Source organism: Macaca nemestrina, chromosome 14 (assembly GCF_043159975.1).
Source record: "Macaca nemestrina isolate mMacNem1 chromosome 14, mMacNem.hap1, whole genome shotgun sequence".
Lineage (NCBI taxonomy): Eukaryota > Metazoa > Chordata > Mammalia > Primates > Cercopithecidae > Macaca > Macaca nemestrina.
The window spans coordinates 7,074,618-7,102,548 of NC_092138.1; the positions used below are offsets into that span (position 1 = coordinate 7,074,618).

Genomic DNA, 27,931 nt, shown 5'->3' on the forward strand with positions numbered 1-27,931 from the left:
ACATCTTGTGAAAGACTTCTGGCTCTAAGATTAAGAAATCATAGAACTGTGATTCTGTTAATTCAACAAAAAAAGGTTTATGAAAGTAATTCAATAATATGGGAAGGTTTAAAGACATTGCACATACATGTGATGAAATGCTATACGGTAATCATATAATGTTTTTGAAGAATAATGGTGGAAATGCTTATATTTTGTTAAAGGTAAAAGAGATACAAAAGTCTGTATATGATCTCCCATTTAAAGCATAAATTTACAGAAAAAAATTTAAAATGAATTACACAGTGAGGTAATGATCTTATTAAGGAAGCATAACATTTTTCTTTCCATTTCAGCTAATCTTCCAGTACCAACAATTGCAGCAATAGATGGACTCGCTTTAGGTGGTGGTCTTGAACTGGCTTTAGCTTGTGATATACGAGTAGCAGGTGAGGATTAATCTTGTTAAAAACATAATTTAAAGAAATGAAGTTTGTGTGTACTCTTCAGGTAATTTTAAATATTTTATTCTGCTTCCTGTTGTTGAGTAGAATATTTTCAACAAGTCGCTTGTTGGGCCTGATGGTGTTTTCAAAATTCCCACCTGAAAAAAGTCTTCCTTTGTTTCTTGCCAGGATTTGGGTCAGGTAGAACTGAGTTTGAATCTTAGGTCCTGGACCAGGCGCGTGGCTCACACGTCTCTAATCCCAGCACTTTGGGAGGCTGAGGTGGGAGGATCACTTGAGCCTGGGAGTTTGAGGCTGCAGTGAGCCGTGATCGTGCCATTGCACTCTAGCTCAGGTGACAAAGGGAGACCCTGTTTTTTTTTTTAAAAAAAAAATAAGATTTAAGAAAGAAAGAAAGGAAAAGAATCTGAGGTCCTCCCCTTTTTAGGCCAGTATCTGCCTCTTTAGAGGAAATGGGGGAAATGACTGTTGCTGTTGTGAAGATGAAGCCATTAATCTATGGATGTTAGTCCAAGCACTAAATCACCATTAGCTACAGTAATCATAACTTCAATCTCTTTGAAGTCCACTTTCTTCCTGAATGGTTTTCTGAGGATCTTATGAGGTGAGTAGAAGAAGAGTGAAAAGAATTAGTGCTAAACAATTACTGTGTGCAGTCCAGGCAGCCAGTGTTATTCTAGCGCCTGACATGTATTCACTCACTCCATCTGCATAACAGCCCTCAGAGCGGGTACTTTGGGGCACTGGAGGAAACTGGAGAAGAGAGAGGGGAAGTAACAAGCCCCAAAGAAGTGACTGAACTGAGATTTGAACCCAGACTGTTTGGCCACAGCCCACACCCTTGTTACTTCATGAGAGCAACGTATGCTAATCTCCCATATTTATCGTTGTGGTCACTATATTCCTGTATAGAGACTCAGCTCTGCCTGTGTCCTCGGGCTCTGAGACAGAACTGGGCACAGCAGACAGCAGTTGTCACTGTTCTTCTCTTGCTTTCCATTATCGTTTCTGATGTGGCTGCATGTTAAAAGCAGAGCTGCCAAGGCAGAAGGATTGATTGAGGCCAGAAGCTCAAGAGTAGCCTGGGCAGCATAAGGAGAACTCATCTTTACAAAAGATTTCTTAAATTTTTAGAAAAATGTAGTGTCAACATGATTCAGTTTCTTGGGATTTCTGGTTGCTAGTCCATGTGTATTTTTTTCCTCCTTTTCACTTCCATTTTAGGACTGTTTTCTTGTAATGAAATCATTGGATCTTAAATGGAGAAGCTAAGGTACATGTAATCCATTTCTGAAGGAATACAGGTTTTGGAAATTAGAATATGGGAAGTAGTCTAAGTATATTTGGATATGCAAATAAAAAAGTTATTAAGATATTTTAAAGTAGCCATGAAAACAGACATAAAAAGAGGAACCCTGTCCACCTGTCAGAATAGTGAAACTATTTGTCAGAAGGTAACTAAAGACTGGGTCTTGAAAAGTTGCCATAATCTGATATGACCCATTAAACTCTTTGGTCTGGGAGACTATATTCAGGCAACTGAAGAATTTGAACTTGTCAGATACTGACAAGTCTGCTGATCCTGAATAATTAATGGATCTAAGCCTCCAAATATGATTTGGCAATATCGGGTCTAATAATGGAGTTACAGCCCTGTTCTTATGAATCAAAAATTAATTCACTGCCAAACAGTTTTTAACAGAAAATATTGTGTGACTCTCCCAATGCGTGTCATTTAGAGTGCTTACTTATTTCCATAACAATGCCTTTTAAAGTGATTTTTTTAAGAATTTGTGGTATCAATTTAATTAGTAAACAATATTTTTAGTGTATCTCGTAATTTTTTCAGGTAGTCGTATTTGAATGTGATGATATGGATGATACTTAATTTTCTTTCTTTCATTTTAGCTTCCTCTGCAAAAATGGGCCTGGTTGAAACAAAACTGGCAATTATTCCTGGTGGAGGTATGAGTAGTTCACGCCCATTTCTCAAATTCTTGATTTGTTTTTAGAAACAGGGCAATAAGGCAAAATCATGTTAATTGGAAAGGCAATGTTTTGGGTAAAGAGACAATGGTATATTGTTTGTATCCCTAGCAAAGTCCCCATTCAAGTTACAGGCATACCTAAGAGATTTTTCCCACCGCAATGAAACAAATACTGCGATAGAGAAAGCCACACAAATTTTTTGGTTTCGCAGTACATATAAAAGTTATGTTTACACTATCTGCAGTCTGTTAAGCATGCAGTACCATTATGTCTAAAAGCACAATGTACTTATCTTAATTTAAAAATGCTTTATTGCTAGACATTCTAATGGTCACCCGAGCCTTCAAGGAACCATAATCTTTTTGCTGGTAGAGGGTTTTGCCTTGATGTTGAGGCTACTGACTGATGAGAGTGGCGGTTGCTGCGGGGTGGAGGTGCTGTGGCAATTTCCAAAGACAGCAGGGCAGTTTGCCACATCAGTTGACTCTTTCTTTCACAAGAGATTTCTCTGTAGCATGCACTGCTGTTTGGTAGCATTTTATCCATAATTCTTTCAAAATTGGAATCAGTCCTCAAACCCTGCCACTGCTTTATCAACGAAGTTTATGTCATACTCTAAATCCTTTGTTGTCATTTCTGCAGTGTTCACAGCATCTTTATCAGGAGTAGATTCCATCTCAAGAAACTGTTTTCTTTATTCATCCCTGTATTAGTCTGTTTTCATGCAGCTAATAAAGGCATTTGTGAGATTGGGTAATTTATAAAGGAAAGAGGTTTAATGGACTTCTACATGGCTGGGGAGGCCTCACAGTCATGACAGAAGGGAAAGGAAGAGCAAAGGCATGTCTTACGTGGAGGCAGGCTAGAGAGAATGAAAGCCAAGCAAAAGGGGAAACCCCTTTTAAAAAAACCCATGAGATTTCCTGAGACTTATTCACTACCATGAGAATAGTATGGGGGAAACCGCCTCCCTGATTCAATGATCTGTCACCATTTCCCTCCCATAACATGGGAATTATGGGAGCTACAATTCAAGATGAGATTTGGGTGGGGAGACAGCCAAGCCAGATCAATCCACAAGAAGCAACTTCCCATCCATTCCAGTTTTATCATGAGACTACAGCAATTCAGTCTTGTCTTCAGGTTACTCTTCTAATTCCATTTCTCTTGCTGTTTCCACCACATCTGTAGTGACTTCCTCCACTGAAGTCTTGAATCCCTCCAAGTCATCCATGAAGACTGGAATCATCTTCTTCCAAACTCCTATTAATGTTGATATTCTGGCCTCTTCCCATGAATCATGAATGTTCTTAAATGGATCTAGAATGGCAGATCCTTTCCAGAAGGTTTTCAATTTAATTTGCCCAGATTCATAAGAGGAATCACTATCTATGGCAGCTATAGCCTTATGAGATGTGGTTTTTGTTTTGTTTTTTTTTTTTTTTTTGTTTTTTTTTTTTTTGAGATGGAGTCTCACTCTGCCGCCTAGGCTGGAGTGCAGTGGCCGGATCTCAGCTCACTGCAAGCTCCGCCTCCCGGGTTCACGCCATTCTCCTGCCTCAGCCTCTCGAGTAGCTGGGACTACAGGCACCCGCCACCGCGCCCGGCTAGTTTTTTGTATTTTTTAGTAGAGACGGGGTTTCACCGTGTTAGCCAGGATGGTCTTGATCTCCTGACCTCGTGATCCGCCCGTCTCGGCCTCCCAAAGTGCTGGGATTACAGGCTTGAGCCACCGCGCCCGGCCTGTTTTGTTTTTTTGAGACAGAGTCTTGCCCTGTCACCAGGTTGGAGTGCAGTAGTGCGATCTCGGCTCACTGCAACCCCTGCCTCTCGGATTCAAGGGATTCTCCTGCCTCAGCCTCCTGAGTAGCTGGGACTACAGGTGCACACCACCACGCCCAGCTAATTTTTCTATTTTTAGTAGAGATGGGGTTCCACCATGTTGGCCAGGATGGTCTTGATCTCTTGACCTCGTGATCCACCTGCCTCACCCTCCCAAAGTGCTGGGATTACAGGCATGAGCCACCACGCCTAGCCTGAAATGTGTTTCTTAAATAATAAGACTTGCAAGTAGACTGATCCATGGGCTGTGGAATGGCTGTTATGTTATCAGGCATGAAAACAACATTCATCTCCTTGTCCATCTCTGTCAGAGCTCTTGGGTAACCAGGACGTTGTGACTGAGCAGTAATATTTTGAAAGAACTCCTTTTTTTTGAGCAGTAGGTCTCAGCAGTGGGCTTTAATATTCAGTAAACTATGCTGGAAACCATATGTACTGTCATCCAGGTTTTATTGTTCCATTTATATAGCATAAGCAGAGTTACCTTAGCATAGTTCTTAAGGGCTCTAGAAGTTTGGGAACGATAAGTGAGCAGTGGCTTGAACTAAAAGCCACCAGCTGCATTAGTCCCTAAAAAGAGAGTCAGTCTGTCCTTCGAAGCTTTGAAGCCAGGCATTGACTTCTCTTCTGTAGCTATGAGAGTCCTGGATAACATCTTCTTCTAATAGTAGGCTGTTTTGTCTACACTGAAGATCTGTTACTCAGTGTAGCCACCTTCATCAGTGATCTTAGCTAGATCTTCCGGATAATTTGCTGCAGCTTCTACATCAGCACGTGCTGCTTCACCTTGTACTTTTCTGTTATGGGAGATGGCTTCTTCCCCTAACCGTCATGAACTAGCCTCTGCTAGCTTCCAGCTTTTCTTCTGCAGCTTCCTCACCTCTCTCAGACTTAACTCTAGAATTGAAGAGAGTTAGAGTTATAGTTAAAGAGAGTTAGGGCTTTGCTCTGGATTCAGCTTTGGCTTAAGGGAATGTTGTGGCTAGTTTGATCTTCTTTACGGACCACTAAAACTTTCTGCATATCAGCAATAAGGCTATTTTGCTTTCTTATTATTCCTGTGTTCACTGGAGTAGCACTTCTAATTATCTTCAAGAAATGTTGCTTTCCATTGGCAACTAAGCTAACTGGTGCAAGAGGCCTAGCTTCTGGCTGATCTCAGCTTTTGACATACCTTCCTCACTAAGCTTAATCATTTCTAGTTTTGATTTTGATTCCATGTGAATCTTTGCTCCACTTGAACACTGCAGCAGCCACTGAAGGGTTATTCACTGGCCTAATTTCAATACTGTTGTGTCTCAGGGAATAGAGAGACCCAAGGAAAGGGAGAGAGATGGGGCAACAGCCGGTTGGTTGAGCAGTCAGAATACATGCATTTATTGGTTAAGTTTGCCATCTTATGTGGGCATGGTTCATGGTGCCCCAAAATAATTACAATAGTAACATCAAAAATTAATGATCACAGGTTACCATAAGAAATACAATAACAAAAAGGTTGGAGATATTGTGAAAATTACCAAAATATGGCACAGAGACGTGAAGTAAGCATGTGCTGTCGGAAAAATGGTGCCAATAGACTTGCTTGGTGCAGGGTTACCGTTAATTTGTAAAAATGTAGTATCTGTGAAGTACAACAAAGGGAAGCACAACAAAATGAGGTATGCCTATATGCCCTATTTTTAGCCTATGTAGACAGTGAAGATGGTGCTTCTTAAGTTTTAAATTACTGTGCTAATTTTATTTTTGTCACTGTTTGGATCTATTTTCCTAAAGAATTATACAAACATTTTGAAGCTTTTATGCATGCATTTAAATGTGTGTGTCCTCACCAACAGCTTCATGTAGACAGTGAAACCCCAAGTGGAAGAAGAAGAGAGGTGCCTGGGTGCGGTGGCTCACGCCCGTAATCCTAGCACTTTGGGAGGCTGAGGCGGGTGGATCACTTGAGGTCAGGAGTTTGAGACCAGCCTGGCCAAAATGGTGAAACCCTGTCTCTACTAAAAATACAAAAATTAGCCAGGCATGGTGGTGAGTGCCTGTAATCACAGCTACTGGGGAGGCTGAGGCAGGAGAATTGCTTGAACCCAGAAGGCGGAAGTTGCAGTGACCCGAGATCGCACCACCGCACTCCAGCAGCCTTGGTAACAGAGCGAGACTCCATCTCCAAAAAAAAAAAAAAAAGTGTTCCCAGGCTTTGTACCACCTTTCTTGTGTTTCTCTGCAGTGAGACAAAAGTTGAGGTTAGTAGCCTGAACTTCGAACTGAAGAGGTGTTGTTTCTTCTATTCCTGTGAAGAAAACAGATGAGCTTCTGTTCTTGAAAGAGCCATTTAAGAAAACATCTTTCCAAAATTGATAATGAAATCTTGCATCACCCAATAAATCTGAAATTTTTGGTCTTTTGATTCAGAGAATTTGGAGGCATTCCCATTTTGTGAAGTCATTCTTTCAAAAAGTATACTTCATTTAAGGATATGCATGTTATAGTAACCTTCCTTGGAACCTTTTTTTTTGACATGGAGTTTCACTCTCTCTCCAGGCTGGATTGCAATGGCACAATCTTGGCTCTTGGTACCTTTTATGTGTGCTAAATGATGCTTAGAGTATGAATGAAACAACAGTAACAATGTAAATATTAAAGTCAATGTTGAACATGGCAGACATGTTTGCATATGAATTGGTTAAAATTGTATGGTTAACCTTATCATTATAAGAGTGTTTATTCTGATTATGGCATATAGGTAGAAATTTAAAAGATAGGTTACAGTGAAATTGAAGACTGCCCAGATCAATGTGTAAGACTCCCCATGTTTTCTACTTTGGTAATTCATGAAAATGTTATTCTTTTAGGCCAAAAAATTTAATATATACTTATTCTGTTATGCCTGCCTTTTCACTGTGATTAATAAAAAAACACTAGAAGGATTTATAAGACAATGGATCAACTTAAAAAGAATTCCCAGTTAACTAATATGTGAAATAAAGCAAAATTTAGCAAAAGGGTGATGTGACATGTTTCTGAAATTCTTTTGAGAAGTAAGCATTTATTGGTAATGAGGATGTAACTAACCCTAGAAGATAGAAAGAGAGTAGCTATAGTGGGTTGGATGGCATGTGCCCCCCACCCCACCCCTACAACAAACACCAAGAGATGTCAGCCTGGAAGGAGAAGGTTCTTGCACATGTAATTAAGGATCTCAAGATGAGATCATCCTAAATTATCTGAGAGAGGCTTAAATCCAAAGACAAGGGGTCCTTATAAGAAAGAGAGAGACACAGAAGAGGAGAAGGTGATGTGAAGACAGAAACCGAGCGTGATACTGCATCTACAGGCCAAGGAGTGCCAAGGGTTGTCGGCAGCCGTGGGAAGCCAAGGGAGAGAGGCATGGAACAGATTTTCCCTCAGAGCCCCTCGAAGGAACCACACTGCAAACACCTTGATGTTGGGTTTCTGGCCTCCAAAACTGAGAGAGTATAAATTTCAGTTGTTCAAAGGTACCAGGTTTGTGGTAATTTGTTATAGCAATGAATTCAGCGACTTTTTGGTGATGTTTACATAATTTTTGGGGACAGATGGGGGTTAGTAGGTGGCAGAAATTTGGGGTGGGAGCAAGATGAACTTGGTAATTTGGGTATTTACTGTGTCTTGATTATGAAAAGTTTTGTGTTACAACTACCAGAAGATAGAGAGCAGTGTTTGGTTTGATTAGATGAAAAAAGATTGATTATGCTATAACAACCTCTTCCGTCTTGTCTTGTAAACTCACTGTGCCATACCGTATGAGGTCTAGAAACTAGAATTTTTTCCCAATATACTTAAGTTCTTTAGGGTCCTCTTCAATAGTGGGTGCATTAATTAGAACCTACTTTTTATAGATTTGATTGAATTTGGACTACATATTCTGATGAATAGAATCATTTTTCTAGTTTCTATTAAATAAATTTATCGTAAAAGTCAGAATGCTTTGACATTTTCCCATGTACTTACAAAGGATGGTTGTCTTTCTCTTTTCTTTCTTTTCTTTTTTTTGTTTTTTTTCTGGAGATGGGGTCTTGCTTGGTCACCCAGGCTAAAGGACAGTGACGTAATGATAGCTCACTGCAGCCTCAAACTCTTGGGCTTGAGATCCTCCCACCTCAGCCTCTGCAGTAGCTGGGACTACAGGTGCGCAGCACTGCACTCTAATTTTCTTCTCTTTTTTGTAGAGACAGGGTCTGTGTTGCCCAGGCTGGCCTTGAACTTCTGGCCTCAAGCAATCCTCCTACCTTGGCCTCCCAAAGTGCTGGGATTACAGGCATGAACCACTGCACCTGACCTTGTTTTTCCTAAGTGAGTTTGAGGAATATATTTTCGTTCCTCTTTTAATACCATGAAGCTTTCAAGTTCATAGCTCATAAAATGTTATGTAGCATTGAATTGTTTAATGAAAATGAAAATCAGATTTGTTTTCATTATTAATAAAAATTTCAATAGTATTCACATTTAGATAAGAGATGCACAGAATTTTTGGTCTACTTTTAAATTAATATTACAGTTCTTAAAGTGCCCTAGGTGAACCTGTTCTTTTGAAATAGCAGAGATTTTTTTTTTTTAAATATGCTTTTGTGTTTATTACCTAAAGGAGCTATTCTGAAATTTTTATGCAGAAAAATCCTCTTCTGCTCCATCCACAGAAGATTTTTTATCCATAGATATTTTTGCCATCTCCTTTCTTCTCTTTCCTTTGTTATAAATGATAGGAAAAGACTGCTTTTTTCAAAAATTGTGTTTTTAAATTGGTGAATTTTGCCATGCTTAAAGTGATCTCTGAGATATCCTCCTTTTGGGTATAAACGTTTGTTAACTGTTATAAAGAGCTTTCTATAATAGACACAGTAGACAGTACTTAATTTTTTTCTCCCTTCTTGGTAGATCTCTTTTGGTTAAAAGAAAATGCGTCACTTGCCTCCTATCATAGAGGCTTGTATGAGCAGCCAGGGGTGCAGTCACCAGGGAAGGCCTTTGCCAGCGAGCCTTGCTCCGCCGTTAGCTGCTTCCGCTCTTCTTCTTCCAGCGAGCCTTGCTCCACCATTAGCTGCCTCCGCTCTTCCTCTTTTCCAGATGAGCAGATGCTGACAGCCAAAAAATAGAAAATAAGCGCGGAGAATTCAGATATGGGGAAAATATTGTGGGAAAAATAGATGCTTAATTTTTCTTCTTAATATTATGGAGAAAGTAAATATCTTTGGGTAAAATACATGATTTGTAGCCACTCTAGAAAACAGATGTTTAAAATCTGACAAATAATCTTCCTGTAAGTTATTACTGCTCCATGATTTCATACCGGGCAGCATTTGTAAATTAATCCAAATGAAATTATATCTCCTTATTTGAATTTCCTTTACATTCGATAGACAAGAGAATTAACATGATGCTATTGATTGTCATATCATCACTTCTGGCCTTTTCTGATAGCACTGTACAGCAAAACAATTTATCAAAAAATAGTATTTTGTTTTGTTTTGCTTTCTTTACCTGAGCTTGGACCTGCATAGCAATATGTTGATTTTTAAGGTATGTTTTATAAATTTAAAAAATGCTATTTTAAAATAATTACTTTGAAGAGATGGTAATATTTCTAGTGAGAATATTAAGGGACCACTGGTATCATGTAGTTTTTAAATTAGAAGGCTCAATTTCAGTTTTTGTTAGAATATTGTTTAGTATCAAATGACTATTTATATAGTGCAATAAAAAGAAAGACGTGAAGGAATGTAGAAACATTAAAACAAAATCGAACCTCCTTCAGTAGTAGTTATGTCAGATGTAATTAAAAGATGGGATGTAATTTGACTATCAAGTACTTGAACCAGTGCTTTTATTTGTAGTATATATGTGTATACATGTTTTTGATTACAGATGTTAAACACAAAGTGAAACACTATTGATTTGAAGCACTGGCCAATTTAAAAATAATTTAAATGGTTACCCCAGAACCTTGTCATAATTTTATTGGGGATTTTTGTACAATATGTAGCCCTAGTTTCGTCTCCAACATTCTCAACTTTAAGAAAGCATGTGCATTTCCTGTCCTCTCCCAACTGGGAGAATATGCAAATGTTATAAAATAAAATTCTCTTTTAGAAATAGGTCCTAAAACAGTACTTTCCTGTAATACATTTACAAGGGTGAAATACAAGTTCAGAGGATTAAGATCCTTTTATTTGACAGTGTCTCTTTAAATTTACAGAGAAAATAGTGGCAGATTTTCTAATTCCTGGTCTTTGTTCTTACCTCTTCTACTGGAGGTTTTGGGGTCTGTGTCAGGAAACCTTACTATTACTAAGGTAATTTGTTAAGGCTTTTTGCTTGGGTGTACACCACTGGGATTGGAATGCTTTGTATTTCCACTGCTCTGTGAATTCATTTTTTATTCCCCCAGCTTCTGGGGGGAGATATATTCAAACTAGGACGTTTAAATAGCAGTAAAACACACATTTTTATACCCTTTACAAAGATCTGTTCCTTCCATTTTCTTTCTCCTTCCATTCCCCAAATCCTTCTTTCTCATAGAAAAATTTCAAAATATAAGCATTAAATATTTCAGCATACATTTTCTAAGAATCAAGAATGGTCTCTTACATAACCAACACTATTATCGCACCCAAGAATATTAACAGGAATTTAGTAATATCATTTAATATACGAGTCATAATTGGATTTCTCCAGTTGTCTGTAGCTATCTTTTTGTATTTTGTTTTTGCAGTTCAGGATTAATTTTTCATTTGGTTAAATTTGTAATTTTTTCAAATCTAAAAGAGTACCTCATTCTTGTTTTTTGTTTTCTGTGACACTAATTTAACTTTTCATTTTGCAGTAATTTCAGATTTACAGAATAGTTACAGAGATAGTATAAATCATTCTTATGTATACTTGCTTCCTCAAATATTAACATATTGTAGAACTGTACCACAGTTATCAAAAGTAGACAGTTAATACTGATATGTTATTACTAACTAATCTGTAGACCTTCAAATGCTGACACTTTTCTTACGAGTGTCCTTTTTCTGATTCAAGACAGTTTAGGACTCCACGTTGCATTTAGTTGCTGCGTCTCCTTTGTCTCTTGTATTTAATCAAGGTATAAATTTGTATTTAATCACCTTGACAATTTAGAAGAGTGCCAGTCTGTACTTTTATGGAATGTCTTTATTTTTGAGTTTGCCTAATGTTTCCTCATGAATAAATTAAGATTATTCATTTTTGGCAATAATTCCACAGAAGTGATGCTGGGTTCTACTCAGGGCATCCTATTGGGGTTGCATGATGTCTATGTGTCTCATGATTGGTGGTGCTAACTTTTCTTTTAACCTGAAACATCTTACTCACCAATTTTTTTAAGGGATTAAGTATTTTATTTTTCTAACTGACAAGTACAAATTCTGTGTATAGTGTTTTCACATATATCTACACACACACCTTGTGAAGTGATTAAATTAAGCTAGATTAGCATGTATTACATCATATACTCATTTGTGTGTGTGTATATATGAGGTGAGAACACATAAGATCTACTCTCAGCAGTGTTCAGGTATATAATGTGTTATCATTACCTGTGGTCACCATGACATACAGTAGATCTTTTGAACTTACTCCTCATCTCAAAATTTTGTGTACTTTGGCTAAGATCTCCTCAGTGCAGGCAATTGTCTTACTCAGGCTTGCTCATTCTAGATTTAACTTAATATTTCCTCTTGGTTAGGCTTAGGTTAAGACATTTTGCCAAGAACATTACATTGTCAATACTGCGTGTTTCATGTTGTGTTTATTATATGATCCCCAGTGTTAGGTCATCCCACTTTGGGTGATGATATCTTTGATCATTTGGTTGGGGTAGTGACAAATGTGGGCATATTTTTAGGATTATCTTAGAAACTTTTCAGGAAAAGAACCTATAGTAATTACTGTTGGCCGACTATTTCCAAATTTAAAAAGAAAGGAAGAAGGAAAATTAGAGCACAGAGGTTTCATGGAACCAGAAAAAGAGACCGACTCCAGTTTTGTCTTTTTTCCCCTCCCTGGGTGAGGGGTCTGGGGCGTTACTCTTCATCATTGTTGGCTGTGTTCAGCAGTAAGGCAGTCTTTGGCACGTTTTGCTGGAATTCGATTTTAAATCCTGTGAGTGTGCATAGTCCTGAGCACAGCAGTGATTTTGAAAGGCTTTGTTTATAACCTTTGTTGAGATCCTTTTAGAAGTTCCGTCAGAATCTGAGCTTATTCTTTTAAATATCCTCAGCAGTGACTCATTTTTATGAAGGTAAATTTGATTTTCATAAATATCAAAAGATCATTCTGTGCCAAATATGATTAATAAGGTCATACTATTTCAGGAAGAACAAAAGCATAACAAAAGTAAGAACGATTTTTTATTTAAAGAGGCTTATATAATGTTGACGTTTTACTGATGTGAAGAAAGAACAGCGTAGTTGGGTTTAGTGTAGCACTTCCCCATGTGACTTCCTTAAAGCTGTCACTCATTCAGCCCTCTGAGGTCTAGTGTGTTTATTAACATATGAGTATTATCAACATACCTTGCGTATACACAAGCACACACTACAAAGTCTCATCTTTTTATACATTAAAGTGTAATTCACTGATTAGTTCTTTTTGTGTAATTAGGGTGGTTTGGGAGTTACTTGCCGACTTTGTACTGTGTACAGGCCGTTTTGTTAGTTGCTGTGGAGTAAACAGGTTTATGTAGGACTCGGTAATGCTCCCCTGGAATTGATCATCTAAAATCTGTCAGGAGGTGAAACGTGTACAAACATCATAACTGCCCTTTATGATACTGTTGTTGTAGTCAGACAGGGATAAAGCAGTATAAAGCTGGGAGTCATGAGTTCAGAAAAACAGTGTGGCTTCTGTCAGCCATCACCAAGATTTAATAGATGACGAGTCCTACAAGGTGGGTCCCTGGCAACTTCTCTGACCTCAGCTCCTGCCACTGCTCCCCTTGCTCACGTACCGTTTTCTAGGCATATTGACTCACTTGTCTTAGCAGACATTTGTTGAGTCATGCACTGGTGTAACACTGGGGATACAGCCTGAACAAGCAGAGGAAGATTCCTGCCACCAAGCAGTTACCTTCTAGCACAGGGACAGTAGATGTGGCAAATTATAAATTGTGTATTACGGCAGAAGTGGAAGGCGCTATAGAAAAAAAAATAGGGGAAGGGGTGCAAGGAGAGTGTGGGTTTGTAGTTTAAAACCAAGAGGTCAGAGCAAACCCCATTTAGAAGGTAACATTGAAATAAAGACTTAAGGGAGTTGAGGAAACTAATCATACAGATATGAGGAAGAGCATTCAGTCAAAAGTATCAACTAGTAAAGAGGCCTTAGATGGGAGTGTGCTTGGAATATTCACCACATCACCACAACCATAGCAGAGAGGAGGAGGAGGAGGAGAGTGATAGGAGATACTGTCAGAGAAGCAATAGGGGAGTCAGATCTAGAGGTCTTATAGCCACTGTCAGGACTTTAACTTTTACCCTGAGTGAGAAGGGGGCTCACCGTAGGTTTTTCAGCAGAGGTGTGACGTGCTGTGACATGCACTTAGATATTTGAAGGTTCATTGGCATCACTGTGTTAGGAGCAGACGATAGTAGGGCCAGGTTAGAAGCAAGAAGCCTATTCCTGCCAGGAGCCTGTTGCTGTAGTTGAAGTGGAGGGTGATAGGGGCCTTGACTGGGACGGGAATGGTGAAAGTAGTGGGGTGTGGCTTAGATTCTGGTATCTTTTGAAGATGGAGCCAAGAGAATCTCTCGACAGACTAGATGGGGAGCATAAAAGAAACAGATGTAAATAAAGAATGACTCCAAGGATTCTGGCTGCAGTAACTGAAAAGAGGTTGCCTTGTACTGAGACATGGAAAGCTATTCAAAAAGCAAGTCGGGAAGTGACAATCAAGAATATTGTTGTGGACATGTTTGCTTCAAAATGATCATTAAATATCAAGTACACTTTTAAGTAAACTGTTACACAGATGTAGAGTTTTTGAGAGCAGCCTGGGCTGAAAATAAAAAACCATGGAATTCATTTTTTTTCCTGCCATCCAGTGGCCTGTTCTAAAGGCATCCTGAAATACAGAAATGGACATTCGTACAGACAGAGAGGACTCCGGGAGAGTAACTCCAACAAACAAAAATCTTAGGATTAAAAAATAAAATTGCTAAAATAAAAAAACAAACTGGTTGGACTGAATTGCAGAATAAAGATGAACAAAAGAGAGAGTGAGTGAATCTGAAGATAGAGCAACAGAAATTATTATTCAGTCTGAACAACAGAGAAAATATCATTGTGTGAAATAAATGAACTGAACCGCAGGAACCTGTGGGATAAAACTGAAAGGTTTAACATTTGTGTCTCAAGTGTTCCAGAAGGAGAGGAGAAAGTGTGTTTCAGGAAAAAAAAAAAAAAAAAAAAAACGAAGAAATAATGGTTGAAAACTTTCCTAATTTGGTGAAAGATATAAGGATTTAAGAAGCTAAGTGAACCTAAACAAGCCCGGAGAAATCCATGATCAGACACGTCATAAATAAACTGCCTAAAATTCAAGACTTTTTAAAAAATCCTGAAAGAGGAAAATGCACAGGCAATTCAATGGGGAAAGTGTGGTCTAGGAAAAATTGTACTTCCATGTGCAAAAAAGTAATAAAAAAGAACTTTGATGTAAACCTCACAATTTGTGCAAAAATTAGCTCAAAATCGATCATAAATGTAAGACTAAGTTTTTGAAGCTCCTCTGTCTTGTTCTCCAGAGTGTAAGACTAAGGGTCCTAGCCCACTGATAAGTCCTCAGTGTGTATATTTGAATGCGTGAATCACTGCTCCTGGAGAAAAAAGAATGAGATAAACTTCAAAGGGTAGTTATACAGAATAGATTGGAGAATTAATACTATAAGAATATGTTATTTACTTTAACTGCCTTTTTTTCATTAAAATTAGCTTTATTGCTTTATGTGTTCAAATTATGTAAGTAATGAAATCTAATTAATTGGTGATTTTGATTATGAGTATTTTAATTTCCTCCTTATAACCTCAAATTTTATGTCAGTGTTTACTGCTCTTATTTTTAAAAATCGCTAATAACTTACTCTCTTAAAAAAACAGGTTATTCATTTTATGAGTGGCAGGTTACTTTCTTATTCAGCTGTAATCAAGGTGGTCTTATTTACATTTTAATATTCTATAGTGTTTATTTTATGTATCAAGTTAAATAAATGGTCTCAAGAATCACTTTAAGCAGTCTAGAAAGCAGATGTTCAAAGACCTACCTTTTTCTCAGAGTCATTAAATATGTAGAAAGTTAATCAAGGAAGGTAAATTAGTTCTGCCTATAAATTAAGAAGAGCGGCAGTTCATTTCCCTTATCTTTTAAAAATAAAACTGACTTCACTTTTTACAAATCATCCAGTTTGGTGACTGCATTTTTGAATCTCTGGTGCCTGTAATGTGAAAAACAGGGTGTGAACTGTTTGGACTTACCATCAGAGGGATATTTCAGTGTGTACCTGTCCGCATGCCATCCGACAAACTTAAAATGTCAAGTCTAATGATAACAGGAACTCTAATTTGGAATAATAGAATTAAGATTACATTCCTTTCACTTAGGCAAACTAAACACACCAGCTCAGCAGTAACATTTATGGTTAAACATCTGATGACTAGCCATGTCTGCCTGTGGAGTCGAGTAAGTAGCTCATGGTATGTGCTTTGGAGTGAGGTCCCTCAGCTTGTGATAGAGTTTAGATATTTGTTCCCACCAAATGTCATGTTAATTGTAACCTGCAGTATTGGAGGAGGGGCCTGGTAGGAAGTGACTGGATCATTGGGGCAGATTTCCCATGAACAGCTTTGCACCATCGCCTTGGTGATGAGTGAGTTCACAGGCAATCTGGTTGTTTCAAACTGTGTGGCACTTCCCTCTACTTGCTCTCTTGCTCCTGCTCTCACCGAATGAGATGTCTGCTCCCCCTTTGCCTTCTGCCATGATTGTAAGCTTCTTGCGGCCTTCACCAGAAGCAGATGCTGATACAACATTTCCCGTACAGCCTGCAGAACTGGGAGCCAATTAAACCTCTTTTCTTTATAAATTACTTACTCTCAGGTATTTCTTTATAGCAACACAAATAGCCGAATACTGTTGGAATCCCATCTCTATCACTGAACTGTATTTCTTTAGACAAGTTATTTCTCCGTATTATTTATCTCAGTTTCTTTTGTACAATAAAGATAATAATAATGCCTATATCATAGGTTGTTGTGAGAATTGACTAGGATAATACACGTAAAGTGCCTATGTCATTACCTGGCACATTATAAGGACTAATGCTTTGTTTTTGTTGTTACTTAATGGTTGTTTGGGATAATTTTTCTTCATTTTTAATATCTTTAACAGCTTTATTAAGTTATAATTGATGTACAATAAACTAACATATTTTAGCATATAGTTTGATAAGTTTTGGCATATATACACCCGTGAAATCAAAACCAAGATAATGAACAGTATCTATTACTTTTAAAAGTTTTTTCATGCCACCACTGAACTACTTTCTGTCACTGTAGATTAGCTTTTGTTTTCCAGAATTTGACATAAATGTTATTATCCCTCATGGAATCTTTTCTTTGCGTGGGTTCTTTTCCTGAGCATAATTCTTTTGATATTCATCCAGGTTAGGTTGGGCAGGCTCAGGGCTCATGTCAGTTGTTTCAACAGTTACTGTCCTTTGTTGCCTCATGTCCAGTGTCTTGAAAACTGTGTTTTGAGTTTTTCAGGCAGGAAGGTAAATCCAGTCTTTGCTACCTTGTCTTGACTGGAAGAGGAGGGGCTGTGATTCATTAAATTAATAAAGACACCATTCTGCAGTTCCTTTATTTTTGTGAAACGACTGACCACTTAATCAGAAAAAGTTATTTTACTGTATATCCAGACTTGCTCTTTTTCCATTCATTGAAATCTCACCAGACTACTTCCAAGATTTGTTACCCACAAAGGTGAAATCAGACTTAACAGTGACGATCTTAAAAGGCATTTGGCATGAGTGGTTTAAAGGACCACTGTTCCTTTGAAATCGACTTACTGGTTTTTATAGTTACTTGTCACTCAGAAGTGAGCACCATCTGTCAAGACTGTGGAAGAGATGGAAAAAAAAGTCCTCAGTGTTCAGGTTTCTTCTCTTTCCTATGTATATACAATTGACTTTTATAAAATAATCTTTTTGCCACTTGTAAGATTACACTGTGAAACTAGAATGTGTTTTTATATTTGTGTGTCTTGCTTTCCTCATTATTTTTTCATTTTGAAGTGGGACTTTGTGAATATATTGCTGGACCCTGTGGTCGCTAGGCATGGCACCCTTGTGTGGCAGCACTGTTGTGTGATCTTACTGCATGCAGCATGTTGCCAGCGCTCTGGTTTTCTTTTCCTACAGTTTCTTCCCCTTGGCATTCTGTCTTCTACTGTCTCTTTCCTGACACCTCATCATTAAAACTCACCTGCTGCCTCTGCGATGCCTCCTCCAGTGGGGAAACCTTGAGCACCCTACTCTCAGAGCCTGTGTCCCCTTGGGGAATCTTTCATACCAAGCCGTTTTCATCTCAATTAACGAGAAAGGAATGGCGTTACTTCCAAGTTTAACTCCCAGGGCATTCAAAGACAAAAGTAATACTGCTATTTTTTTAAAAGAAGCAATATTTCCTTTTTTAAAAAAGGAAAAAATAGAAACACTAACAATGTCTGATTAGGAAATCAGAATAATAGTTGGAAATAATCTTGGGGAATTTCAAAGTTTCATCTTTTAGTAATTGAGGATTCCTTAAAAGTAGTTGTCTGTGTTGACTCATGGCACTTGATTTTGATTCAAACAATAGGGAAAACAGCCCCAATAAGTAATTATTGTTAATGATTTGATGCCTGTCATTTAAACATACACTGATCTATTCATACATACATACATAGATTTTTTTCCCTATATATCATACATTCTCTTCTGCAGCTTGCTATTTTGATTTAATGTTATATTTTAGGTATCTTTCCTTTTTGCTTACAACTCTTATGAAAAAACTTATGTTTTGCCATAAAAACTTCTCCTGGCTTTTAGTTTGAGATATACTTCATGTTAAGGAACTCTCTTGACGTGTTGATAATGCTACATTTTTTGATACTGGAATTATTTAGATAGATTTTCCATTGTGGAAAGAGTCGAGCTTTTCTGGAGTGGAGTGTACATGGTGGTGGTATATAATTCTCTTCATGCTAAATTGTAATTCAGGATTCTGTATGCCTCAACTGGAATGGTATTTTATGCATCCATTTTTATAGATGAGATTATTAACCCTTAACATCTTAAAAGGTATTTGGAAATATTAGTATTAATTTGTAGAGATAGGGTCTTACTCTGCCATCCAGTCTGGAGTGCAGTAGCATGATCATAGCTCACTGTAACCTCGAACTCCTGATCTCAGCTGATCTTCCCACTGCGGCAGTCCAGGTAGTTGGGACTACAGGCATGCCCGACCACACCTGGCTGGTTTTTAAAAAAAATTTGTAGAGATGAGTGTCTTGCTATATTGCCCAGGCTGGTCTCAAGCTCCTGGGCTCAAACGATTTTCCCGCCTCAGCTTCCCAAAGTGCTGGCATTACAGGTGTTCTATAATACATTTCTTCTAAGAGGTGATTTTATCCCATTTTCACATTCTGTACTTGAGGAAGAAAACCACAAGGCAAACATACTTTGGAAACCCAGTGTCTTCCAGACTTGTTTCTTGTCCTGTATGTTCTATAAGCTCTTGTTCTTGAGTCTTGCCAGTGTATAAAGTGACAGGTTTTGTTTCCATGGTGCTATGTTGTAGGTTCAGTGTTTATGTTTTTCTGTGCATGTAACATAAAGATCCTTTTTTAAAAAAAGTTTCGTGTTTCATTGCTTGCGTTTTTCTTTAGATGTGGCACTGCAAAGTGAGTCAGTAGCCTTTGTTGAGTTTCTAAAAAATGATGATCTGTTACAGTGTTTGGTTCTCATTCGTTATTGTTTGGAAAGAGTCCAAAATAATTTTATTAAAGTCACATTACTCTGTAGATAGGCATAGGCCATATTTCTGAGAATTCACGTTAATTACAATTTTATATATTGCAATACTTTTTTTTTTTTTTTTTTTTTTTTTTTTTGAGACAGGGTCTCACTCTGTCATCTGCAATCTCAGCTCTCTGCAACCTCCGCCTCTGGGGTTCAGTGGATTCTTGTGCTTCACCTTCTCAAGTAGCTGGGATTACAGATGTCCGCCGCCACACTCGGCTAATTTTTTTGCATTTTTAGTAACAATAGAGTTTCACCATGTTGACCAGGCTGGTTTCAAACTCCTGGTCTCAAGTGATCCGCCTGCTTCGGCCTTCCAAAGTGCTGAGATTATAGGCATGAGCCACTGCACCCGACCTGTTTCTAATTTTTTTTTCCTTTTTCAAATTTTGTAATACAGGTAACATTATGTACCCCATTAACTTATGGAGTACATAAAGGAAATTTATATTTGGTATTGGCTCTGGCTATTATTTTTGTCCTTCCATGGACAATTACTTAAAACCTTTAATGCATGAAGCTGTATTTTAGAAAGCTATTTTGGTACTAATCTCAAAGGATAGATTGCTATATCTTTCCCATCCTAATGAAACTAGGTCAACTGGCATTCGGTGCATCTCCATGAAGTGAGATTTGATGTCAGATGTGCTGTCTAGAAATGGTAATGCATTGTCAGCACGACCACTTTTCATTTCATCAACATAATTTCCACTGCCCTGGAATCAATTTATTCCTTGGCCTGTTAATAATTACACTTGGTCACTAGCATTTCGGTGGCAGAGAAGGCCTCTGGAAATGGCCATAGTCATCCTTTTGGGTGATAAGTAATGGGATTTCCGTTTGGCTTGGTGGTTTGGCCTGTTGAAGTGGTTGACGTTTTATGAAGACGAAGGAACAAACTTTTACCTGATGCCACGTTAGGATTCGTTCTGTCAAGTGGTTGAGATCACTCATTTAATTATCTAACCATACTTTTGCATTACATTTTTTTATGGCCAACTTTAAACATGCCTAGGGAAGTTCCTCATTCTATTCCCAGCCAGAAGCAAGTGTTTGAAAAATGAGAAATAACCATAGAGCTCCTGTAAGATTAATTTTTTACAGGTTCAAGAATACCTAATATTTAAAACAAGCTACTTCGAAATCAGTCATGTATCACATCAGTGTTTCAAAAAGAGACTGAGAAAGTATGAGCTATTACAAAACCACTAACCTTACCTGTTGCTCCGTGGTGATCTAGGGCCTTGGGGCAGAACTGCCTTGATCTGAATCTTTGCTCTGTGGCCTTTTGGGAAAATGACTTGCCTCTCTGTGTTTCCGTCCTAATCCCTAAGTGCAAGAGTAGTTGTGCATATTTTATAGCGGCATTGGGAGGATGACAGGAATGAGTGCACGGAGAAGGCTTTGAAAGGGTTCTGGTAGATCACCACCCAGTGTGTGTTGTACTAGTCATCATTGTTACTGTAGCTTAATGTGGTTTAGTGTTTATAGGTGTTCTTTTTTCTCTTTTGCTATCCCAGCTGCTTCCTTGCCTGATTGTTACTCTTTTCTGTGTGGTTAGGAGCAACTAGTTCAGTTTAATTTCCCTTAGAGAGCAAGTTTTAGATATAGCATCATTTTGAACTACTAAGGAAGTTTAATTCTCCTAGGATGGGTCTTATAGCCTTCTTTAGCAAAACTGAACGGGAACCTTAGGTGAAGCTTGGTTAGCCAGGGTTATGGATTTGGGGCCTTTTCTGTGCTTTAATTTTATATATTTGTTTAGTAGATGTTTATCTTCCTTATCTGAAGTTCACTTTCATCTTGTTGTTAACCTACATAAAGATTTATTTAATGTGGATTAAGTCCTCTGTTATTTGGAAATATAAATTGAGTTGCCAATCTGATACTTACTTTCTCAATCTTTACACACTTGACTTTGCAGTTATACATTTTTTTTGCTAATTATTCATAAGGCTTACAACAACTACTGGTAATTCAACAGAAAATAAACACTGTACTATAAAATCCTAAAGGATTTGGGTTTTTTATTTAAATGTATTAAGAACACATCCTTAGGTGTTGAAATAAGAACCTTATAACATCCTGTCTTCTCCTAGTTTGCAGTTTCACCTCTTTGCTAATGCTGATGAGGTCATTGATGTGTCATCGTAATACTCTGAGTGCCAGGAGGGAAGGAACTGGTTCATTTGGTTGACTATTGTATCAACAATGTCTAGCCCATTGCCCATTAAATGATAGGTGCTTAGTAAATATTTGTTAAATGAAATAAAATTATTTTCTCTATGTTTTGTATTTTCTAGGATTGTTAGGAGACATACCCAGAAAATATGCTTATATGTTTTTTTGGATTGTTTCTGCTAATAACCAGTATGCTTTGCACATTTGTATTCCGTTTCCATTTCTTTTGTTGTTGTAGTTTGTTTTTAAATAGGCACAGTTTCAGTACCTGTTTCCCTGCTCTACATAACACAGACCTTGAGAGAGCCCTTCTCTTGTGTGCCCATTATTTTTAATCCTTAGACTCAAAAGAACAGATTGTCTTTCTTAAATTCAAATATACCTGGCCAGCCCTTTTCTACCTCTGAGAAGAGAGAAAAGAATTATTTGTGTTTTATGGCTGTGCCAAATTAAAGTGGCAAAAAATGTTAGTCAAAGAGCTGAGATCCTTTTAAAATGCAAACCACTGGATTTATGTGTCAGCGATTGCTCTGGAACTGGAGTGTTCCCCTGCCAATGCCCGGTTTGGGGGCCACTGTGTAATTATTTTTTACTGATTTGCCTCATGAATGTACACATATACGTGTTATTTTTGATACTTTAAAAACATCTCAGTTACAAGGACAGAGGGTTTTAAATACTTGTTTGGTACCTTTATTTTGAGTGACCTTAAATAAGTGTAACATTTTCAATGCCAGTTGATATTGCAGAAATCTAAATTGCTGTTCAAATCTGTGAAATTTATCATATTAGTTTTTCAGTTTTTTTCACTTACAGTGCTAATTCATAGCCACTTAACCTAAACAGTTTCATACTGCCGGTTGTAGTAGAATCCTGTCGTCATGCAGCTATTAGGAGATAACTGTGTTACGGGGAATACCTGGAAGAGTTTTCTCTTTGCTGTTTATACTAAGTACTAACTGAAGGGGGTTGTACACCGTGACTATAGTGAACCTTTGTGTGTGCGTGCATTTGTTTTTAACCTTGTCAGCATCTTAATCCCTCTTTCCAAATCTCTGGGTCCCTGGTGAGTTTCAGCAGCTTCGTCCCTGCCCGGGGCAGCAGGGTCCTTATCAGAAGTGGGCCTCTCGGGTGTGGCTTGGGGCTTCGGTCCTGCTTCATGGTGTCTTACTGGTTTCTGCCTGTTTTTCGAACATCGTTCTTCAGCATTCCTGGTAGTTTCGGGGGCCACCCAAAAACCTTTCAGCAAATTCTTCTTCAGTATAAATCAGCCAAAGTTGGAATCCATTGCTAGCTGCCAGGAAACTTGACTGATCCTGCCGTGTATTGTTCTGTTCTCCTAAATCCCAGTCAGTGATGTATATTGATGCTAAAGTACAAATGTTATGTAGTCAGAATTTTGCTCTCCTATTTCTTTAGAGTATGTTCTATGCCTACTAGGTCTTACTTGATTTTACAGTGAAGTTTTTTTTGGTTTGTAAGTTTGTGAAACATACTCAGCTATAGTTATTTTATTGAATACTGCTTATGCACCAGATACTTGTCGTAATGACTGGAAATACAGTAGTCAACAGAGACAAACCCCCAGCCTTCATTGAGCTTATATTCGAGGAGGCAGAAGGATACATAAAATATATATATATATGTTAGACCATGGTAAATGTGGTGTTGGAAAAATTCAGCAGAAGATGGGAGAAAGAATGTGAATGGGAAGGTTATTAGAATGGGTATCGGGTATTTTGAGATGAATCCTGCTGGTCTCAAGACAGAGGTGCAAGGGTGCTGGGCACTGCTCCCATTTCTGCTGGGCCCAAATGGAGGCCCAGGGAGGAGCAAGGCGAACCCAGAGTGCTTTCGGCTTCTGGATTTCCCTAGACTCCTGTGATGTGCTGATTGGCCCAGTTTGCTGACGGGACGTGTAGAAAGCAACATTTTAAAAGAGTAGCAAGCTGGGGGAGCGTGAGAGCAGCTTAAGTGCACTACAGCAGGCACAGGTGTAGGGGGTTAAATAGGCAATTATTGTAGAATGAAGTTTAAAAGTATATTTGGATACAAGAATTGACATTTTAAATACTTTACTATAAAAATTGAAGCACATGGCCTATTAAATCTGGACCATATGTTCGTTATCCTAATGTCTATTTTAGTTGTGACACCACACAAAGAATGTGTAGGAGCACCAGCTTTTAGAATAACACAATTTCCAGGGGGAGCTGCTGTTGTGTTTCCTTATTTAACATACAAAAGCATTTGACGCCTGATACTCACATGCTTGTGCAATATATATAGAAAAGTCTTGGAATTATAGAAAATTAGAAGCATATTTAGGCTGGGTGTGGTAGCTCCTGCCTGTAATCCCAGTACTTTGGGAGGCCGAGGCGGGTGGATCACCTGAGGTCAGTAGTTCGAGACCAGTCTGGCCGACATGTGGAAACTCCATCTATACTAAAAATACAATGAATTAGCCCGGCGTGGTGGCGGGCGCCTATAATACCAGCTGCTTGGGAGGCTGAGGCAGGAGAATCACTTGAACCTGGGAGGCAGAGGCTGCAGTGAGCTGAGATTGCGCCACTGCACTCCAGCCTGGGCAACAAAAGCAAAACTTCTTGTCAAAAACAACAACAACAAAGCATATGAAGATTTTGTATTGCATTATAGATGGATTAATATAATATTTTATTATGCAGAAAGGCTACATATATTTGAAGTAATTGTCATAGGAAAAACCCTACTGAATGTAGAGCCTTCTTTCCTCACCTATACTTTTTACTAAATGCCTTAGACTGAATATTTATTTTTGTCACTGTAGAATATTAAAGAAAACTAAGCAGAAGCAATCTTAATATCTTGTTGATTACATTTCAGAAAAAAAAGAAATGGCAGAACATTAAGCCTGAATGCCATTTGCTATAATTACTCTGTGTGAAATATAACTGGTAGCTGTCAAGCTTTGATTGAAATTTACTGAAGGTTGACAGCAGCTGCATGTATTAATTGTCTCTGCAAGCATATGCACATACCACCATTACCATTTGGAAGCGTGCTCTTTTCTATTTAATTTGTTGTAAAGCATTTTCTGATTGTGTTTTGATGAATGCTGCTCTAAGTTCAGATTTATCTTTTGCTTCATTTATAGCAAACAAACAAATGTTCTTTTAGCTAACTCCTGAGTACATCTATATGAGAGATATTTCCAAATTTGTAACACTGACCATTTGGAGAAGGGAAACTTAAAAATTATTATTTTAAAGAAGTGTTTTGAAACATGTTTCTAATAAAGATTTATATATCTTCCCTATTTGGACTGTTAATATTTGACTCATTCTACATGAAATTGAGTTCATGCATTAGTATTTTTATAAGGTAATTTGATCATATTAGGACAGTTATTTTTTTCATCCTTTTTAATTGGGCAGTAGCAACCTCCCAACTGAAATTTTTCTATGCATAATATTCATAAAATGTATTTTTAAAAGCATTGAAACAAACTGATTATATCAAAGTGATAAATACAGGTGTGCACACTTATTTGGATTGTGTACAAGTGTATTTTGGTGAGTGCATTGCTTGAGTGTTTGGTTTGATAGGTACCACATATGGCACCGGGCAGGCTGCACTAGAGTCTGTCAAATACTGATTCTTTATTCATTTTGATTGCAGTCAGAATGGAACGAAGATTCTAGGTGGAGCACAAACAGGAGACGTTTATTTCCTTTTTGCTCTACAAGGGGCATCTATTTTGAGTCTTACAGGATCCAAAACAGTGTGAATATGACCTAAATGCATCTGAAGACTTATACTGAGCAGTATATTGGTATCATTGGCCTATTGAGAATCTACAGTAGACATTTGTTGCTTTTTAGCTGTCCAGGACCTATTCTTCTTCCTGAGAACACCCCAGTTTCTTTGAGGAAAGCACAGGCCTGTTCCCACAGGGAACCAGAAGCCCCCTCCACCTCCTTTCTCTTTGGGTGTGGAACTCTGAGTTTCTGCAGCCCGGGGCTCTTCCACAGGACTCTCCAGTGGGAGGTGGAGCGCAGCAGCCCTGGGAGTCTCCATGGAGATGCGCTGACCCTTTCCTTGCACGTTGCCAGTTGGTCTCTCTGGTCTCTGTGTGTTATCTTTTGGAGCCTCCCTTTGATGGTCTCTGAGAGTCTTCCAAAAATCCCCTTTCCTTCTGCTAACCAGAGTCAATTTTAGTTGCTTACAACCTTCACAGGAACTTTAATTGGCTTAAGAAGCATATCCTTTTAAAATCTACAGTGGAATTTTAATTTTAGTAAAAGTGTTCTTCTGGCTCACTTGATAGGGTTTGTTGCCAGTTGAAACTCCACTGCTGGGAGACAGCTCTTCCACTAGCTCTGTAGACCCAGCCAGGTAAACACTTTGTTTCTCTTTGAAGTTAGGTTTTGAAGATAAGGTTTATACAGATCTGGGTATCATGTCATAAAGGGATTTGGCAGTGTTTTTTTGGTTCTGTGGAATAGTATTTAAAATTTTAGGAACGTTTCCCAGAGCCTGAGTGTTTAAAGCCATCATTGTTGACTGGATGCTCTGTGTCATAAAGGAGTAGCTGAACTCAAACATTTCTTCAGCTGCATTTTGTATCATGTAGTTTTATTAAAATGAACAAAATATACCCCTCTTTTCCTTCTCGTAATTTTAAAGTGACAGTGTTAGGGTTAGAAGTATAACATGACTAAACTTGAAACATTACATTTGGAAATTCATTAATACAGAAGAAAATGTACTTTTCTCATTGAAGGCACTTGATTTCTATTGAAATTAGAATATTACTAGCAGAATCATATTGAAAATAATTTAAATGTTTATCTTTCAGTCTTAAGTATGAATGAATGAAATGGAAATTTTAAACATTTATGTTTAGATCTATCACTATATAGTTTTTGTATTAGACTACTGTCTGTCTCTATCATATTTTCACTGTAGGCCTTCCAGACACGTGTTTCTGTGAATAAACCCATCTTTTATGAGGGAGTTCATGAAGATTGGTTTCTTAGATACTTAGAAAATGTTAATTATCTGGCGTGGCGTGGTGGCTCACGCCTGTAATGCCAGCACTTTGGGAGGCTGAGGCGGGTGGATCACGAGGTCAGGAGTTCAAGACCAGCCTGGCCGATATGGGGAAACCCCATCTCTACTAAAAATACAAAAATTAGCTGGACGTGGTGGCGCATGCCTGTAGTCCCAGCCACTCAGGAGGCTGAGGCAGAAGAATCACTTGAACCCAGGAGGCAGAGGTTGCAGTAAGCCGAGATCGTGCCACTACGCTCCAGCCTGAGTGACAGAGCGAGACTCCGTCTCAAAAATAAAAAAGAAAGTATTAATTATCTGAATCATACCACCTTGGTAGGATAAACCTTGATAGAATAGTAATCACACCAGCATCTTGTTTTATATTCTTGTCTATTAAACACATGCTTAGATATTGTATTATGCATATCCTTGAATATATTTAGAAGCATCACAATTGAATATGTATGGATTTACCTCAGAGAAGACTGGGAAATAGTTACAACTGGCATATTGTCATAAAAACTAGAAGTGTTCTGGGTTTTAAAAAATGGTCTGTGGGCCAGGCGAGGCGCGGTGGCTCACGCCTGTATCTTAGCACTTTAGGAGGCCAAGCCAGGTAGATTGCCTGAGCTCAGGAGTTTCAGACCAGCTTGGGCAACACGGTGAAACCACATCTGTACTAAAATACAAAAATTAGCGGGGTGTGGCAGTGTGCGTCTATAGTCCCAGCTCCTCAGGAGGCTGAGGCAAGAGAATCACTTGAACCCAGAAGGCCGAGGTTTTAGTGAGCCAAGATCACGCCACTGCACTTCAGCCTGGGCAGCAGAGCGAGACTCCGTCTCTTAAAAAAAAAAAATGTCTGTGAAGTGTTATGTTTTTCTCAGTGTGTGTGTGGTCTCTGCACATTTATACAGCTTGCAAACACTTTAAATTTTGTGCCCTCCCAACATAGATATGAGTTATGTTGGAATGAGTTTATTTTAAACCAGAGTATGTTCTCATTATAGAAATGTTACATAGGATGAGAAGACCCGTGGAATACTCCTGAAACCTTATTTAACCCAAAGTTTAGGTGGATCACTTTGTGCTTTCATGTATAAAAGAAAACTGTTTCGTGTGAATAAAGTTTTATGGTAAAAAGCTACAGAATTTGGAATGATGATATTTATTACGATTGTTGGTCCTTGAGTGGAGGTTGACTCTGGGGTTTTAGTCTGGTGTTCATTTTTCCTACCTTGAGAACATCCTCCTGGTCATCTGGAGTTAGTGTATGAAGACCAGAGCAGCCCTTAGCTGAAGTTGGAAGTTAGGAGGATAGATCTGTGA

General features: G+C 38.3%; 1 protein-coding gene across 5 annotated transcripts in view; it reads left to right on the forward strand.

Moving 5' to 3' along the window:
• The window catches only part of LOC105498828 (AU RNA binding methylglutaconyl-CoA hydratase), a 155,935-nt gene that overhangs the window by 69,329 nt on the left and 58,675 nt on the right, over positions 1-27,931 (forward strand). For 4 of the 5 annotated variants that reach the window (XM_011771177.2, XM_011771178.3, XM_011771179.2 and 1 more), the window contains 2 exons: positions 336-428; positions 2,355-2,411. The exons of the other annotated variant lie outside the window; for it this stretch is intronic. In XM_011771177.2, the coding sequence (XP_011769479.2) occupies positions 336-428; positions 2,355-2,411 (150 nt within the window). The remainder of the gene's footprint in view (positions 1-335; positions 429-2,354; positions 2,412-27,931) is intronic. 5 annotated transcript variants of the gene reach the window in all.